Here is a 20,137-nt window from a genome sequence, read left to right on the forward strand (position 1 = left end):
ACAGTAAAAAATAAATAAATAAAAATTGAGAGCCACATCTCCAGAATTTACAAAACTCTTGATCCTCTAATTTTTAACAATAAACTGAATATAATTTAAATTCTTCTTTATTACATCCCCATTTTTTATGCCCTAAAGGTAGTCAACTCAACCTCCAAAACCTACTGATAATACCTAATGTGAGTATCTCAAAAGCCTCCACTTATTTCTATCTCCAATGACCACTCTAATCAAAACTATCTTCATCTCCCACTTGGACTAGTGCAAAGGGTTCCTATGGAGTTTCTCTCCTTCCTCTCCTGGCTTCTCCCACTGTAATTCTTCTCAAAGTCAGAGATATCTTCATAAAATACCAATCTGATCACATCAATCCCTTGCTGAAAAACCCCTTAGTCACTGTCCACTGCTCTTAGATAAAAGACCAAAATCTTCAAAGCAGCTACAAAAGATTTTTAGCATTTCTGATCATGATCTGGGAAAGTAGTATTTTATCTCATGATCCATTACTTAAATACACACACTCACATGTATCTCTGTGGGTTTGTGTGTGCATGTGTATGTATATGTGTGTATATGTATTTTTATGATAAAAGTAACTGGAACTAAAGTCTCATAAAATGGTACTCATCTTTATAAGTGCAGTTCACTGTGGTACTTTCTATTTTGTTTTTGTTTTTGAAATGCTAGTAACTACTTACTAAATTGATTTCACTACTACGAAGAAGTCACAACTGAAGTCTAAAAGGCAAAAAGGTATTATTACAAGATGTGATCTCCAAATAGCTCTTCAAACAACTCATATCCCTCTCTTCTCTTCTCGAATTCACTTCAAAGCTCATGCCATTCCCAGTATTCAGAATGATGTTCCCCTCTCTTTTCAACCTTCATGACTCAGCTTAAATGTCGATTCCTCAGCCCAGTCTCCCCCGCCCCACCCCGGGAGTCTAGACTGGGTCTTGTTAACTAAATACATTTGTAACTACTTCTGTAACCCAAGTCATCACCTGCCTGTCTTTCTCACTAGGCTATAGTTTCTCTTAAAGCCTGGATAAGATCTGACTTATTCACGACTATATTCCCTGCACCATAAAGTGCTCAGCAAGAACTCAATACCAAATAGAAGAATACTAGAGAAAAGGTATTTTGGGATTTGTTTCATTTTTTATAGGTGATAATAAGACATGAATGCTATTTTATTCCTTCACTTAATAAATGACAGTACCATCATAAATGCCCAACATTTCTGATGCCTACTCTAATACTTAAATTTTAGTCTTTTGCCGCAAGGTTGTTAAGATCAGATCTTACATAGTACAATTAATTCTAGATCATAAAGTATAGAACAGTATCAAACTATACCTCAACTCTGAAGACCAGTCACTCCAAAACTGTGCTACTCCTCAATGGGAGTGAGCAGATACCTCATCCCCAATTTACAGAAAACAGAAGCCTATTTAAATAACAAATACAAGTATCTCTCTTCCAAAACGAAAGCAACATTTCAGAAAGAAAAATTTCCAATTACCTATGCAAATTTTACAGTTAAGATCAAAAAGATGTTGTCTGTGTTGACTAGTGGTATCTTTGGACATAGAATCAATCTCTTCTTTTTGTTTTTCAGTTCCTTCTGCCTTTTCCAAGGACTTGTTAGCTGTAGGTTCCTTAAAAAAAAATAAAAAAGAGTAAAAAGTTTTAGCAAATTTGGCCCTAATTATTAAAATCAACTTCTATTTCATACTGATTTTTTCTAAAATGAAAACTGTTCCATTCATATGTTTTCCAGTATTTTTTTTAAAAAAGATTTTATTTATTTATTTATTTAGAGCAAGCAAGCAAACGGGGAAAGCAAGGGAGAGAAGGGAATCTCAAGCAGACTCTACACTGAGCACAGAGCCTGATGCAACACTCAATTTCACAACCCTGAGACCACCTGAGCAAATCAAAGAGTTAGCTGCTTAACCAATGCAACACCCATGTGCCCCCCCAATCACTGTATCTTTAAAAAATAAATGCTAGATATTAATTATTACTTAAAGTAGAGCAAAACCTCAGACATACCTCATTCTTTAAGGCCTCTAACAAGATTCTGTATTATTTCCTCACTGATATTTGAAAATAAAAAAAGCTGTACCAAGCTCTCACACCAGTCTACCTAAGAAGCACTTACTTAGGCCTACTAAAGAATTCACCAAGTCACAGAGACCCTAGGAATCTACATTTTAACAAATGTTTAACAGGTGCTTGTGATGCAGGTAGTCTGCACACTACATCCAGAGAAAGAGTATTGTTAAACACTCCCAAAAAACCATGGGATCAATAAAATGAACTTTAAAACATATACATTTTTAAAAAAATTCTTCTTTCACCTTTAAGAACATTTTCGACAAATCAACCTTTCCTTAATCTTCATGTTTTAAGCACTGCAGAACATGGCATTTTTATTATTTTTACCTGAATCTCCATGGCTGCTTCCTGTTCTTTCATTGGGGCATCACTCTCAATTTCAATTTCACCTTTATGAGTTATTTTTGTGATTGGTCGTCTTTCCACTTCTCTCTGCTCTTTCTCAATCATTTCTATGGTCTAAATGAAATATTTTAAAGAAACATTTCACAATTAACATATACATATTTCCAAATGTACAGCTTTAAATAAGAGCTTATCTAAAAATGAAAACATAACAGATGATTTTTAATTTTTTTAAAAGATTTTATTTATTTATTTGACAGATCACAAGTAGGCAGAGAGAGAGGAGGAAGCAGGCTCCCTGCTGAGCAGAGAGCCCGACGTGGGGCTCGATCCCAAGACCCTGAGATCATGACCTGAGCCGAAGGCAGAGGCTTTAACCCACTGAGCCACCCAGGTGCCCCGATTTTAGATGGTCTCTCAAACAACAAACACATACTGAGTACTTACAAATGCCAGAGACTATTTTAAGTGCTGGGGTTATAAGTCTTGAGAAGTTCATATGTAAATTAATCAGAGGCAACTGAAGTGCAATGTAATTTGCAAAGGGTGGAAACATGGTATTTATGGCTTTCTGATTTAGTTTTTTACCAGCTGCCGCCAGGGAAATGAGAATTATCTTCTTCAGATTCCTAACTTGACGTTCTTAACATCCCCCTCAAATAATGGAAGTTTATTCAAACACCAAAAATTATCAGGTAGACCCTATCAGTTGTCTCCTAAGCATTACTTTGTGACAATGATAATTTAGTTGAACAAATTTGACAAAAAAAAAATATTAAGCAGGTGTAGCAAGAACTAGTGAAAAGTAGTGAGGAGTGCAATGGGTTAAGAAATGTAAAGATGGGTCTAGTCATTAAGCTTGCCTTTGTTAAGTGCAAATCATCCCTTAAAGAAAAAAATCAGATTAAGGCCTAAAGAAAGAACAAGCTGGTTTCCAAAGCAGATGGTACTTGCAGCCACAGTTCCAAAGCAGGAGAGAGGCATATTTGGGATACAGAGGGAAAAAAGATGAGGTGATACTATTTTCACCATAAAAGGAAAAATTACACAGGGTGAAAGTAGAAGAAATATTTGAATATCAAATCAAGGCCTTGTACTTCAAATTAGTTTTGGCAAAAGACCTACATGAAGCTTAATGTCTGAGATGCAAGTATTATGGAAAGAAGAATCAGGTAAATAATGCAGAGTTCATATGAACTATTAGTAACCAGTATCTTCTAGAACAAAAAGCTAATATTATAAGGCTTCTATAATCAAAATAGTGGATAACGTGGTCATCTCACTGTCACAATAATCCTAAGCCACATAGTCACTTAATCTTTAAGGTATTTCAAAGTTCAGAACCCCCAAATTAAAACTCGTGGCACTGGTTACTTTCAGAATTTTTTACTTTTAAAAATGGACTATGGTACACATACTATTTAAGTTACACAACACCTCAGTTTAACAGGGATTGAGCTATTTAAGCCCACAACATTTCTGTAGATATGAACATTCATACATGCCAATTTGGATCAGGTTTTATCAATAAACAAGTTAAGGGAAAGAAAACCTTGTTTTTCTGAGCTTTTGAACAGTAAGGGATTACACATCTAAAAAATTTTCATTCTGACTTAAATCTAGTGCTACAAATTACCAATATTCATAACACCTTCAAATGCTGTTTTTGAAAAGTACAGATGCGATTAAGATGTGCCTATTTTCCCATCTTTCTGATGTACAAGACATAATAAAATAAAAGTTTATTATGTAATCTGATAACTGGAAAAAAATGAGAAAAAAAGCAGCAGAGATAAAAGAAAAACAAGATTTAAGAACCCAGTTAATGGGGATACATAATTTATGGAACAAGAAGTTTGTATTACTGTGCATTCTGTGTTAAATTACCTCTGTGTTTATTTCCCCTACGGCTGAAAAATATAGGTTCTGATATAGTCAAACCCATAGTCATAGATAATCTTACATGTCTGTTTTCTCTCCGTCTCCATGCAGCTAACTCTTTAGAAGCCAACTCTTCCGGACTCATTCTTATAAGATGATCAGGGGTTACTTCTCCTTTCAGTACTTTTTTAAATAATATCTGGATATATTTAAAGATGAGAATTAAGAGGGAGAAAAAGATTTTAAAAATAAGGAAGACATGTTGTATAAAAACTTGTAATAAATAAAGATGTAATTTCAAAACTTGATTTACAAATGTTTAATGATTTATACATTATCTACTACAGAGAAATTTAATGACAGCCTTGTATTCTAGGAACTTATCATCTAAGGCAGCAAAATTTATCTTTCATATGAAAATCAACACATAGTGGAGAAGTATGTATAGTAGAACCATTACATCTATCCAAAAATTCTATTGAGACTGTTACCCACTCCCCACTTCCCCCAAAATTGACATCTCAGAATATTCCCAGTATTCTCAAGGACAAACACACTGTCACAATAGCCAACCTGTGGTATAGCAATGTACTGCATGAAAAAACTTTACTGAATGTGTTGTCTTTCATATTTTTAAGATTTCATATGTTTGAGTTCTAACTGGCTTAGAGAGGACTTCAGAGCAAAGAACCCACTGCACGAAAGAAACCTAAAGGAAATAAACGTTTACTTACTGAAAAAAAGCTTCCAGACTATATAATTCAAGAAGTATCTGACCCCCTGGACCATAACGACAGACTGTATAACCTAGATTTTTCTTAAGTAGCTGTTAGTATACCTCAAATCACATTCTATCTATTGCAAATATCGTTACACAAATTGACAAACTGTTATCAATTATGTGAAAATCTTATAAAACTTAAGCAAATATACAAGGACTTTGTATTTACACATACACAGCTTTTAAATATCCTCTAAGACACAAACAAGAAATGCAGGAAATGATTAACAGTTCAAGTGACTGTTTGCTTCCCTGCTAAAAGATATTTAGAATTAAAATCATATTTAAATTAATAAAATATTAAAAAAAATTTTTTTAATTTTTTTTTTTACCTAAATGTAATTTATTTTCTTAAGGAGAAAATAAATTTAGAAACCAAGTCTTCCGGACTCATTCTTATAAGATGATCAGGGGTTACTTCTCCTTTCAGTACTTTTTAAAGTACTTTTTTGGATTTAAATCAGAAGTACCAATACAGTGTTTATTATGAATTTTGGTTTAACAGCAATTTTAAAGAATACATATGAATGAATCTTTTTTTAAAGATTTTATTTATTTATTTGACAGAGATCACAAGTAGGCAGAGAAGCAGGCAGAGAGAGAGAGAGGGAACCAGGCTCCCCACTGAGCGGACAGCCGGACATGGGGCTCGATCCCAGGACCCTGGGACTATGAACTAAGCGGAAGGCAGAGGCTTTAACCCACTGAGCCACCCAGGCACCCCCATATGAATGAATTTTTAATAAATTGGATTAAATAAGGGACAAAAAGAAAAGTCCCATAAATCAGGTTAAGACAGACTTAGTATTTTACATTTTAATACACTCATTATAAAACACTAGCCACCACTATGCAGAATTCATAATCTCAGTTCTGTAGCAAAAGACTATTAAAATGACCATCTCACTTGAAGAAATAAATTATAGATCTATTGTATTACAATCTTAAATTCCAATGTATTCAGGAAAGCTGGAAGCATAAATATCTATAACATGAACAAAATATACTTACATTGTTTTTAGGATCTTCAGATTGAACATCAAACTTCTGTATTTATTCTTATATTTAGCATCTGTGTCCCGAAAAAAAGAGAAAAGCTCTTTTTCAATTTTTGTGGCAACTTTTGCTGCTTTTTCCTCTGGCACCTTCAAATTTGAGTCTGTAAGTCTTAAAATTAGAATAATTCAATTATTCTTCAAATACATGAAACATATATTATTCAATCTTCTATATAATAATGTGTGTTACCTTTTCATAAGAATGTCTTTGAGAGAATGTCTGACACTTTGTCTGATCTGATCTGCAGAAGGCTTGGAAGTAGAAGTAGCAGGAGGATGCATATTAGGCATTCCCTTTTCAATTTTCTTCTTTTTTATCTCCTGCTTCTCATGAGCCCCTAATTTAAACAATCATCAAAACTCATTGTTTTTAAAAAGACATCTTCCTTTTTAATGCATAATATAAGCTTACAAACAAAACTGACTGATTAAAAATCACTATTTAGAAATAAGATCAGAACCCATATTCCATACTGAAGTATTTCTGACTTTTAAATTCTAATCTTTGTATGGTGACAGATGTTAACTAGACTTACTGTGATCATTTTCCAATATATACAAACATCCAATCATTGTCATACACCTGAAACTAACAATGTTATATACCAATTATACCTCAATTAAAAAAAGAGAAATTCTAATTTAAATGAATTTTAATGACAAATTAAGTGACTAAAAAGTGGCCTAAAGCTATGAAATGCATATGCACTTTTCCTATTTTATTTTTTTCCCATTTTTTAAAAAGTTTTATTTATTGAAGTAATCTCTACACCCCACATGGGGCTCTGACTCACAATCCCAAGATCAAGAATCACGTGTTCTTCTGACTGGGCCAGCCAGGCACTACTCCCCCAACTCACCAACTGACACATCAATTCTTAAATCTATCATTTTTGTAATTCATGTCCTCATTTTCCCACATAAGCAACTCTGATCAGACAGTACAACATTATTACCATACCCTTGCATACTAAACACTTTTATCCTCTCTCCTTTAAAACACCTGCATTTGCAAAACCACAAACCCAATAAAAGCCAACTTTATCCTTTACCCAAATAGCCTACAAACAGCTGAAGGCAACTGGAGAAAAATAAACACTGATGCTAACAGATCTCACTTTAAATTTATAATCACAAATCTGAGGTAGATAACAATCTGCTGTCCTAATCTTATTAAGTTTTCTTAGTAAATCTGCTCTCCCAGTCTCAAAACATCTATTTTAACACTTTTTCTCCTTTCTTGTCAAACCAACAATACCTCCTTCCCCAACTTCAACCTCATTTGATTTTTTTCACTTCATTATTTCACTAAGAAAACAGGAAAATGACAGCTATCACATCTTCCCATCACCAAATCTAGCCTACCTGCATCTATCTGCCCTCCTACCATATACAATCATCTTCCCTACTATTAAAATGGGTAACCTGTCCTTTTTTATGAGCAACCTTCTATGTAAATCCCATCCCCTCTTGTTTTTTCATGGACTTTGAAGCCCTCAACTACATCACCAAATTCTCTCTACTGGATCATTCCTGTAGTCTTCCAAACACACTGTATCTCCCTTAAAAATTTCTGTACCTCGCATATCCCTTTAACTACCACACCACTTCTGTTCCCTTTAAAAGCAAAATTCTTTAAAACAGTAATCAGTATCTCTGATTCCTCACTTTCCATTCCTCCATAAACCACTACATTCCCAGTGCTCCACCAAAACCATTCTAGTCAAGGTCACCAATGATTTCCATTTCACTAAATCACATACAATCTATGCTCCTTATTAGATGTCCAGACAACACTGAACACAACTGATCATTCCCTCCTTCTTGAAACTTCATCATGGTCCCTTAGTTCTCTTACCTCATAGACCAGCTTTTAGTCTCCTTTGTGGAACCTCTTGTCTTCTCAACTTCTAAATGCTGATATGACCCCCAAGTACTGTGCTTCTGCCTCTTATCAAACTCTTTAATAGATGTTTCTATCTAAGTACATGATTTTAAATAACTATGTACTGAGAAATCTCTTGTTTATATACAACCCCTTGAAGTCTTCTCTAAGCTCCAGACTTATGAGCCAAACATTTACTCAAACATCCTTACCTGGGTATCTTAAAGGCAGCTCAAAGTTAAAACACCCACACATAATTTTTCAATTTTCCTCCTCAAATCTGTTTTTCTCAATAAATGGCACCAACGTTTAATCCTCTGCTAAGACTCTACCTACCTACCTACCCACCTACCCACCTACCTATAACTAATCCAACAGCAAGTTCTGCCAATTCTACTATAAAATATATCAGAATCTGACCATTTTTCATTCCTCCACTGTACCTCTGTTCCAAGCTAGCATCCTTTTTTCCCTAGGATACTGCTATAGACTCCTCTAACTACCCTCATTTTCTCCTATTCTCCTACAATCCAATTTTCACAGGAAAACCGGAGTAACCCATCATTCCCTTGTACAAAATCCTCTGAAGTTTTCCCATTACATTCAGAATAATAAAATATAAACTCTATCAGGACCTCAAAGTTCCTACATAATTTTCTCTGAACTCATCTTGACCCTTATTCTATCCCATGTATTACCCTAACCATTCCACTGTGGCTCTCGTGCTCCTCAAATACCAAGCTTGTCTCTACCTTCAAACCTTTAGACTACACCCTACCCAGTCCTCCAAAAAAAGTTCCCATCACTTCAAATTATACCTCACAAGTTACCTCCTCCATTCTATCTAAAACAAACTCTCACCACTCTCCTCAACTGTGACTCTTAACTCCACTTACTTTCTTCATGGTGCCTAAACACTGTAAAAAATGGCACACCACTTAATTTGTCTACTTAATGTTTGTCTTCTACTAGTGTTTGAGTGCCATGAAGATGGGGTCTTATTAAGTTCATTAGCCCTTCCCAGAATTTAGAGCAATAGTTATTAATTTCAAGAAAGATCACCTGGACTATAATTTCAAGAAAGATCACCTGGACTATTTTTATTGCCATCAAGTTATTAAAATGGTTAAATTTCCCTAAAATATACTAATTGATAGTGTATGAAATATAACTTTATTAGTACATACGATTTTTATGAATCTTACTACCTGGTTTGGAACCTTTTTCTCCTGTGCAAATAACAGTTGTAGTCTCTTTTGGTATTTTTTCACCTTTTTCTTCCGAGGATCTCCGAGGTAAAACTGGTTGTCCCATCTTTCGAAGAGGAGCTAGCTGCCATTTTTTAATTTCACTATCTCTACAGTCTGATGAGTTTTTGCCTTCACCAGATTCCTTGGAAAAAATATTATTTAATTCATTAGAATGAAAACTACTAAAGCAAGGCTTAAGAGTATGTGGATGAAAAAGATTAGACCTAATTAGTATTACAATCTATTAAGATAGCAAACATTATATTCTTTAGCCCAATAAATATTTAAGTTTTTTTAAAAAAGATGTACAAAAATAACTCTCAATTAATAACAAAAAGGAGATTCACGCTCTCATTCAAAATCCATTTTTTAACCCACTGAGCCACCCAGGCGCCCTCAAAATCCATTTTTTAAGCACCTATTTTGCAGAACACATAACAACCTATAAAGGAGAACTAAAAAACTTAGATATCATTTTCCCATTAATGATATTAGAAAAAAAATTAGATAAAAGATAGTAAGAGTTCTTTTAGCTGGCTACAGATATGGAGAAATAGGTATCTATGTTTTTCACTATTTCCTAAAACAAATGAAATCATACCCACCTCTAAGTTTATCAATTGGCAGTTTTAACTTCTATAAAGTAGAACAATCCATCAGGATACCTGCTACTCTCATCCTAATTATAACCAACAAAGAACTAGTGAACTAGATTTCTAAGACCCTTTAAAATAATTAATCACATCATGGTGATGTTTGAAAGACAGGGAGAAGTTTATCCACAGGTGGTGGAGGAGTAGGAGACCTTAGTTTCATCTGGTCCCAGGAATTCAGCTAGACAACTATCAAGTCATTCCGAACACTTGCAAACTCAACTTGAGGTCTAAGAAAAGAATTAGCTGCAACTCTACAAATAGAAAAGCAACCACTTTCTGCAAGGTAGGTGTGGAGGAGTGAATCTGAGGTGATACATGGTAAGATGAACTACAGCAGGAGGGAGCCTCCGTCATCCAGCACCAGAAATGATATAGCGGTGGAGCACAAAATCAGAACTTTTAGCAGTCTGCTCCAGTGAGGGACATTCCTGCCTGAAATGCACCTGGTGGCTAAGTAGGTTGGAATCCTAGGTGAGATACTATGGTTCTAGGATCCTTGGGGTCACAGCAAGACTGGGGGTACCTGAGTGTGGCAGAGTTCCCCAGCATCAGTGTGGGGAAGCTGGCTGCACTCAGAGAGCCCATGAGTGGGCTCTCAGCACAGGGTTGCCATATACCCTGAACTGTGGTCCATCAGAGTGACTGCCTCTGAGCAGGGGCCCAGCAAGCAGCAGAACCACCCCAAGACCTCTTCCTTCCCTCCCCCTGGAAGCTGGGGATGGGGGGGGCATAAGTGCACATCACAGGAGTCTGCAAGTTTTGAAGAATCAAAATGGGGTCACATGCCATGAGACAGAATCACTGGTCACAGTCTGGGTGATTGCAGGGTGCAGCCAGAGACCAGGGAGACAGGAGTGATTGACTGCTTTTCTCTGAGGGCACGCTAAGGAGTGCCCCCCATCCCCGCCCCCAACCCCAAGCTCTAAGCTCTAGGGCTGGAAACTAGGAGGCCGCCATCTTCATTCTCATCCTCTAAAGCAGGGCAGAAAACCTTAAGGAAACAAAAGTCACATAGAGTAATCCAGAGCCACTTACTTAGCCTGGCCCCTGGCAAGGGTGGTACAATTCTGCACAGAGCATAGACACCTGAGAATCAGCCTAACAGGCCCCTCCCCCAGAAGATCAAGAACATCCAGCTAATACCAAGTTTACTGATCATAGAGAAATGCAAAACTTGAGTACTAGGGTAAAATAATATATAGAATTCATGGTTTTCTCCCTACAATTCTTTAGTCTTTCAATTATAATGTTTTTCTCTTTCCTCTCTCAATCAATTTCTTATTTTATCAACTTTTAAAAACTTTTAATTTTCATTTTTACACTTACATTCCATCCTTTCATTGTATTTATTTTTATATATATGGAAGTTTTTCTTTCTTTACAATTTCAGGATGCAGTTTCTTCTAACAAACACGAAAATACACCCAGAATCTAGTGTACGGCTCTGTTCTCTTCACCTGATTATATTCTCTCCTTTTTTCCTTCTTTTGTTAAACTCTTTAAATTTTCATCTTCAGTTATGTTGTAGCCTTTCATTGTATTTAATTTTATTTTTCTATAGATATATACGTTTTTCTTTCCTTACAACTCTGGGATGTAGTTTCTTCTAACAAAGAGACAAAAATACACTCAGGATATAGTGTACTGCTCTGTTCTGTTCACCTATTTGTTTATATTTCTTCTTTTTTCTCTTTTGTCTTTTTTATAGTTACATTCTATTCTTTCAATGCATTTAATTTCATTTTTGTAAATATGTAAGTTTTTCTTTCTTTAAAATTTTGGGATCTAGTGTTTTAACAAACAGACCAAAATACACACAGGATCCAGTCTATTGCTCTTTTCTGTTCACCTCTATTATCCTTTTTTAATTTTGCCCCCCATTTCCAGTCTCTTGTGACCCCACTTCTCTGGGGTCGTTGTTGCCATTTTAGTATTTTGTTCTCTCATTCATCTATTCTCTGGACAGATGACAACACAGAAAAGCCTTAAAAAAGACAACAAGAGGCAGTACCAACTGCCAGGGACCCAAGCAGTCTGGATATAAGATGTCAAAACTAGAGTTCAGAATAACGATTATAAAGATACGAGCTGGGCTTGAAAAAAGCATAGAAGACACTAGAGAATCCCTTTCTGGAGAAATAAAAGAAATAAAATCTAATCAAGTAGAAGCCAAAAAGGCTATTAATGAGATGCAATAAAAAATGGAGATTCTAACTGCTAGGATAAATGAAGCAGAAGAGAGAATTAGTGATACAGAAGACAAAAGGATAGAGAATAAAGAAGCTGAGAAAGAGATACACTACTGGATCAAGAGGGCAGAATTTGAGATATCAATGATACCATAAAACAAAACAATATTAGAATAACTGAGATCCTAGAAGAGGAAAAAGAGAGAGATAGAAGGTATACTGGAACAAAATACAGTGGAGAACTTCCCTAATCTGGGACCGGAAGAAGGGATTCAAGTCCAGAGAAAGGCAAGAGAAACGCCCTCCCCCCGGCAAAAATCAACAAAAACTGGCCAACACCTAAACATATAATAGTTGCTTGCAACTATTGCAACACTTGCAAGTTGGAACAAGAGATCCATAACCTACAAGGGTAGAAACATTAGGCTGGCAGCACACCTATCCAGAGACCTAGAAGCCCAGGAAGCACTGGCATGATATATTCAGGATGCTAAATGAGAAATATATGCAGCCAAGAATAATTTATCCAAAGGATATCATTCAAAATAGGACAGATAAAATGCTTCCCAAACAAAGAAAAATTAAAAGAATTTGTGACTGTAAGAAACATTAAAGGGGATCCTTTAAGTGAAGGCAGAGCCCAAAAGTTACAGACCAGAAAGGAACAGAGAGAATATACTCTGTACAGGTAATACAACAGCACTAAATTCATATCTTTCAATAGTACTCTGAATGTAAATGAGCTCAAATGCCCCAATCAAAAAACACAGAGTATCAGCTTGGATAAAAAGGCAGGACCCAGGGGTACCTGGGTGGCTGAGTTGGTTAAGCATCTACCTTTAGTTCAGGTCATGACTCTGTGGTCCTGAGATTGAGCCCCGTATCGGGCTCTGCTTAGTAGGGAGCCTACCTCTCTCTCCCTCTGCATGCTTCTCTGCCTGTCTCTCTCTCTGTCAAATAAATAAATAAAATCTTAAAAAACAAAAAAACAAGATACACCAATATGCTGCCTCCAAGAGGCTCATTTTAGACCCAAAGACACCTCCAAATTGAAAGTGAGGGGATAGAAAACAAGTTATGACGCTAATGGACATTAAAAGAAAGCTAGGGTAGTAATCCTTGTATCAAATTAGATTTTAAGCCAAAGATTGTAATAAAAAATGAGGAAGGACAATATATCATAATTAAAGGGTCTATCCACCAAGAGCTAACAACTGTAAATATTTATGCCCCTAATATGGGAGCAGTGAATTATATGAACTAATTAATAACAAAATTAAATTAGTATTTTACCTCTAGGAATGCAAACACATTGATAATAATACAATAGCAGGGGACTTTAACACCCTACTACTCACTGCAATGGACACGTTATCTAAGCAGAAGATCAACAAGGAACAAGGAACTTTGAATGACATACTGGACCAGATGGGATTTTACAGATATATTTAGAGCATTCCATCCTAAAGCAACAGAATATACATTCCTTCCAGTGCACACGGAACATTCTCTAGAACAAATTACATACTGGTTCACAAATCAGGTCTCAAGTGATACCAAAAGATTGGGATCACTCCCTGCATATTTTCAGACCACAATGCTTTGAAACTGAAACTCATTCAAAAGAGGAAATTTGGAAAGAATGCAAATATATAGAGATTAAAGAGCATACTATTAAAGAATGAATGCATCAACCAGGAAATTGAAGAAGAATTTTAAAAATCAATGAGAACAAATGTAAAATGAACACACAACTGTTCAAAACCTCTGGGATACAGCAAAGGTGGTCCTAAGAGGCAGGTATATAGCAATACAAGCCTTTCTCAAGAAACAAGAAAGGTCTCCAATATACAACTTAACCTTACACCTAAAGGAGTTGGGAGACAGAACAGCAAATAAAGCTTAAATCCAGCAAGAACAGAAAAAAAAAAGATCAGAGCAGAAATCAATGAAATACTAACCAAAAGAACAGCAGAACAGAGCAAGGAAACTAGGAGCTGGTTCTTTGAAAGAATTAATAAAATCGATAAAATCCTGGCCAGACTTGTCAAAAAGAAAAGAGAAAGGACCCAAATAAAATCACAATCTCCCCTTCGGTACAACTGTAAGAACACAGTATAAACAACTATATGACACCAAATTAGGCAATCTGGAAGAAATATATGCATTCCTAGAGATGTTTAAACCACCAAAACTGAACCAGGAAGATACAGAAAACCTGAACAGACCCATAACCAGCAAGGAAATTGAAGCAAAATCAAAAATCTTCAAACAAACAAGAGCCCAGGCCCTGATGGCTTCCCAGGGGAATTCTATCAAACATTTAAAGAAGAAGTAATACCTACCCTTCTGAAGTTGTTTCAAAAAGAAGAAATGGAACAAAAACTTCCAAACTCATCTCTGAGGCCAGCATTACCTTGATCCTAAAACCAGACAAAGACCCCACCAAAAAGGAGAATTATAGACCAATATTCCTGATGAACATGGATGCAAAAATTCTCACCAAGATACCAGCCAATAGGAGCCAACAGTACATTAAAAGGATTATTCACCATGAATAATGGGATTTATTCCTGGGCTTCAAGGATGGTTCAACAACCACAAATTAATCAACATGATACACGACATTAATAAAAGAAAGGACAAGAACTATATGATCCTCTCAATAGATGCAGAAAAAGTACAGCATCTTTTCTTGATCAATACTCTCCATAGTGTAGGGATAGAGGGGACAGACCTCAATATCATAAAAGCCACATATGGAAAGCCCACAGTGAATAACATTCTCAATGGGAAAAACTGAAAGCTTTTCCCCTAAAGTCAGGAACATGACAAGGATGCCCACTATGACCACTATTCTTCAACACAGTACTTGAAGTCCTAGCCTCAGCAATCAGAAAATAAAAGGAAATAAGAGGCATCAGAATCAGCAAAGAGTATGTCAAACTCTCACTCTTTGCAGATGACATGATACTCTATGTGGAAAACCCAAAGGACTATAGCCCAAAATTGCTAGAACTCATAAAGGAATTCAAGTGGCAGGATCAATACACATAAAATCAATGCACAGAAATCAGCTGTATTTCTATGCACTAGCAATGAGACAGAAGAAAGAGACACTAAGGAGTTGATCCCATTTACAACTGCACTGAATACCGTAAGATATCTAGGAATAAACCTAACCAAAGAGGCAAAGTATCTGTATTCAAAAAACTATAGAACACTCATGAAGAAATTGAAGAAGACACAAACAGAGAAACATTTCATACATAAAATGTCTATGCTACCTAGAACAATCTATACATTCAATGCAGTCCCCATCAAAATACCATCAACTTTTTTCACAGAGCTGGAACAAATAATCCTAAGGTTTGTATGGAACCAGATTAGACCTGAAAGAGCCAAAGGAATACTTAAAAAGAAAACCAAAACTGGTGGCATCACCATCCCAGACTTCAAGCTGTTTTACTAAGCTGTATTCTTCAGGACAGCAGTGTACTGACACAAAAACAGACACAGAGATCAATGGAACAGAATAGAGAACCCAGAAATGGACCCTCAACCGTTTGGCCAACTAATCTTTAACAAAGCAGGAAAGAAGATCCAATGGAAAAAAGACAGTCTCTTCAACAAACAGTTTTGGGAAAACTGGACAGGCACATACAGAAGAATGAAACTGGACCATTTCCTTACACCATAAACCACAACAGACTCAAAATGGATGAAAGACCTAAATGTGAGACAGGAATGTATCAAAATCCTAGAGGAGAACATAGGCACCAAACTCTGTGGCCCACACCACAGCAATTTCTTGCTAGACATTTCTTCAAGGGCAAGGGAAACAAAGGCAAAAATGAACTATTGGGACTTCATCAAGATAAAAAGCTTTTGCACAGCAAAGGAAACAGTCGACAAAACTGAAAGACAACTGACAGAATGGCAGAAGATATTTGTAAATGCTGTATCAAATAAAGGCTAGTATCCAAAATTTATAAAGAACTTACCAAACTCAACACCCAAAGAATAAGCCAATCAAGAAATGGGCAGAAGAAATGAACAGACATTTCTCCAAAGAAGACATACAAATGGCCAGACATGAAAAAAATGCCCACCACTCATCATCAGGGAAACACAAATCAAAACCACAATGAATATCACCTTACATCATTCGGAATGGCTACAATCAACAAGTCAGGAAACGAAATATGTTGGCAAGGAATCAGAGAAAGGGAAACCCTCTTAGGATGTTGGTGGGAATGCAAACTAGCTCAGCCACTCTGGAAAACAGTATGGAAATTTCTCAGAAACTTGAAAATAGAGCTACCCTACAACCCAGCAATTGCAGTACTAGGGATTTACCCCAAAGACACAAATGTAGTGATCCAAAGGTGCACCTGCACCCCAATGTTTATAGCAGCAACGTCCACAATAGCCAAATTATGGGAAGAGCCCAGATGTCCATCGACAGATGAATGGATGAAGAAGATATGGACATATATACAATGGCATACTACTCAGCCATGAAAAAAAACCTGAAATCTTGCCATTTGAACCATGTGTTGGAACTAGAGGGTATTACGCTAAGCGACATAAGTCAATCAAAGTAAGGCAATTATCATATGATCTCACTCATATGTGGAATTTAAGAAAAACAAAGGATCACTGGGGAAGAGAGGGAAAAAATAAAACAAGACGAAACCAAAGAGGGAGACAAACCATAAGAGACTCTTAATTATAGGAAACAAACTGAAGGTTGCTTGGGGGAGGAGGGTGGAGGCATGGGGTAAGTGGGTGATGGACATTAAGCAGGGCATGTGATGTAATGAGTACTGGGTATTATATAAGACTGATGAATCGCTGACCCCTACCTCTGAAACAAATAATATATATTAATTGAATTTAAATAGAAAAATGACAATTAAAAAAAGCAAGAATGACAGGGAAAAGAACACTATGATATTTAATTGTAGATTTTTATAGGCTTTAAGAAGACAAGAGTTTATAGGAAAAAACTGATTTTCTCTAGACTACAAATCCTCTAATTTTTTATTTACTTATTTTCTATCTCTCCAACTAGATTTACTTGAGAACAGAAACCTATTTCAATCAGTGCTAGATACCCAAGTCTAGCACCATGTTTGGCCCACAACAGAAACTTAAGAAATGGTTCAACATAAAATCTAGGATAATAAGATAATAATAATAAGATATAGTAATATCTTTATTATAAGATAATAAGATAATTTATTTTAATAATTTTAATTAAATAATTTTAATAAATTAATAAATTATAATTTATTATAAGATAATAAGATAATAATAAGATATAGTAATAATAAGATAATAAGATAATAAGAGATATTTAAAAAGCAGATTCCAGGGGCGCCTGGGTGGCTCAGTCAGTTAAGTGTCTGCCTTTCGCTCAGGTCATGATCCTGGGATCCAGCCCCGCATTGAGTTCCCTGCTTGGCGGGAAGCCCCCTTCTCCCACTCCCCCTGCTGCTCTGTCAAATAAATAAATAAAACCTTTAAAAAAATAAAAAATAAAACAAAAAACAGATTCCATAAACTAGTATCAGCAGAGTCCAAATAAGATTCAGCAGTTCACCATCAAAAAGAAAAGGAAGCAGTAATCATTTGGGTTTTATAAGTACATGTACTTACAAAATCAGACTTACTTTAATTTCTTTTCTGATACAGAGAATGTATAGTGGTTTCTTAAAACACTTAACGTTTCATGTCTCATATCTTTTTAGACAAGATGAAGACAACTTAGCTAAATGACAAAACAATGAGCTATATTTCTGAATGGCCAAGATATTACATCCAAAACTGATGATTAATCATTAATAATTAATGAAGTTTTCCAAAGATGTGCTATAAGCTATTCTCAGTGGAACTCTCAGCTCTATACCAATTACTTTGGTGCTAATCAAATCAACAGAAAAAAGGAAAAGCAAATGTCAGAAGGACATAATCTGATTCTCAAAATGTATGGGGAGCCAGAAAATGTTGGATGCTACTATTACTTAATCCAGATTTGTAATATAAGGAGTGTGTCAAAGAACTGAGTTTATAAATAATGAAGATTTTGGAGAAAACATGTTTATGTTCCTCAATCTCAATGGTTGGATTAAAAGATTTCCATGGTTCTTCTAACACTCCAACTCATGTTCATTGTCTTTTGGATTATTACACTTGACTATCCCCATATATTTGTTGCCACTGTTGTCCCTTTACTACCATTATAAGAACAACAAAATAGAAAAATCATAGGTAAAAAAAAAAATAGATGATGAAAATTATAAAAACTTAAGCAGATAAAACACTGCATACATCTCTCCTGTAACTGACTAAATATCTTGAAATTTCTATTTAGAAAATACATTTAGAAATTAGTTAAAAATATAAGGTAAGGGAAAACCGACTTTTTTAAGAGAAAAAGTATGAAGTGAAGGTTCCAAGCAAACACTGGACAAAATCCAAAAGAATTAAGTCTACTTTTCTTTAAAGATACAAAACAACTCTTCTACCTGAAAATAATAATGTCAAATGTGGTTCATGAATTAGCAGACAGTTATGGAATGAAGTTTCACCACCTTATCAGCAAGCACAATGAACAGCTCAGTACCACTTTAATACCACAAGATCACACATACATCCTATCAAAGAAAATCCAACTACCAACTACAGACTAGAAACTCCATAAAATTCTGTAAGAAATAAGATACATGTATTTTGAAGATTTCACTACCTGATTTCACCAAGACTGCCAAAATATTTTAATAAAAATCCATTCATTTTTACAGAAAAATACATTTGGAAATGTACACTTTGAACAATGAAACCCAAAGAGAAATTTCAAATTGTTAGACCATACAAAGTTCTTAAATAGAAAGAATGCATTAATAAGCTTACCCGTTTTAAAATTTTGACCTTGTGCTTCACTGTATCTTCTATATATTTGGTTTTATCATTTGCTGGTGTGTGCTTTGATAACCCAAGCTTTTCATATTCCATTGTTCTATCTTCACTGTGGACTTCAACTTTAGCCTGGTTTTCCAAAATATCTGAATCTATTATTTCAGTCTTTTTATCTTCTTCAGCACAACATTTCACACACACGTATTCTTTGTCTTCTTCTCCCATTTGTTGTGCTTGACAAAGACTTAAACCAACACAATCACCATGAAACCAGTCATCACATCTCCCACAGCCAACCATAAACCTGGGAAGGGGGAAAAAACTTTAATTTAATACATTTAAAAAAATGTTGAAAGTGAGCCTAAATTAAATTTTTAATCATTTTCTGATATTTGTTTTCTGTCTTTACCCATCCTATTGGTTTAACATGGAGCAAGTTTTCTATGAAGACAGAAATTTTAAGTCAAATATATCCCCTCTAGTATGAATGAGAAAATACAAAAAAACCATAAAGGTAAAATAAAGAGCACCTGATCTTTGTCAGCATACTGCATAGAATAACAAAGTATAAAGTTTCTCCACTGAGAAGGTGGGTTAAGAGCTGTGAAACAAGATGGAATTGGGAGGGAGACAAACCATAAGTGACTCTTAATCTCACAAAACAAACTGAGGGTTGATGGGGGGAGGGAGGTTGGGAGGGGGGGTGGGATTATGGACATTGGGGAGGGTATGTGCTATGGTGAGTGCTGTGAAGTGTGTAAACCTGGAGATTCACAGACCTGTACCCCTGGGGATAAAAATATATTATATGTTTATAATAAATAAAATTAAAAAAAAAAAGAGCTGTGATAATCTGATCAGAGACAATCCGTCAGTTACAGTAACATTTACACCACACACCCAAAATCCTACCTAAAACAATCACTCATTCGATGAATAATTTTGAATAACAAAAGATCAGAGCAAAAATGCAACTCAAAAACAAAATGGAGACTTAGATTGTTTATTAACCACTTTAGGTCACTATTCTTTGAGTTCAAAATA

The 20,137-nt window shown here is 35.4% G+C and overlaps 1 protein-coding gene across 1 annotated transcript in view; it reads right to left on the minus strand.

Annotated features, from left to right (window-relative positions):
• PHF3 (PHD finger protein 3) overlaps positions 1 to 20,137 on the minus strand; it is an 84,530-nt gene that overhangs the window by 10,731 nt on the left and 53,662 nt on the right. The window contains 8 exon segments of the mRNA XM_047733086.1: positions 1,526 to 1,661; positions 2,452 to 2,583; positions 4,433 to 4,549; positions 6,143 to 6,159; positions 6,162 to 6,298; positions 6,380 to 6,527; positions 9,283 to 9,466; positions 19,088 to 19,397. Of these exon segments, the coding sequence (XP_047589042.1) occupies positions 1,526 to 1,661; positions 2,452 to 2,583; positions 4,433 to 4,549; positions 6,143 to 6,159; positions 6,162 to 6,298; positions 6,380 to 6,527; positions 9,283 to 9,466; positions 19,088 to 19,397 (1,181 nt within the window).

This window comes from Lutra lutra, chromosome 6 (assembly GCF_902655055.1).
Source record: "Lutra lutra chromosome 6, mLutLut1.2, whole genome shotgun sequence".
NCBI lineage: Eukaryota > Metazoa > Chordata > Mammalia > Carnivora > Mustelidae > Lutra > Lutra lutra.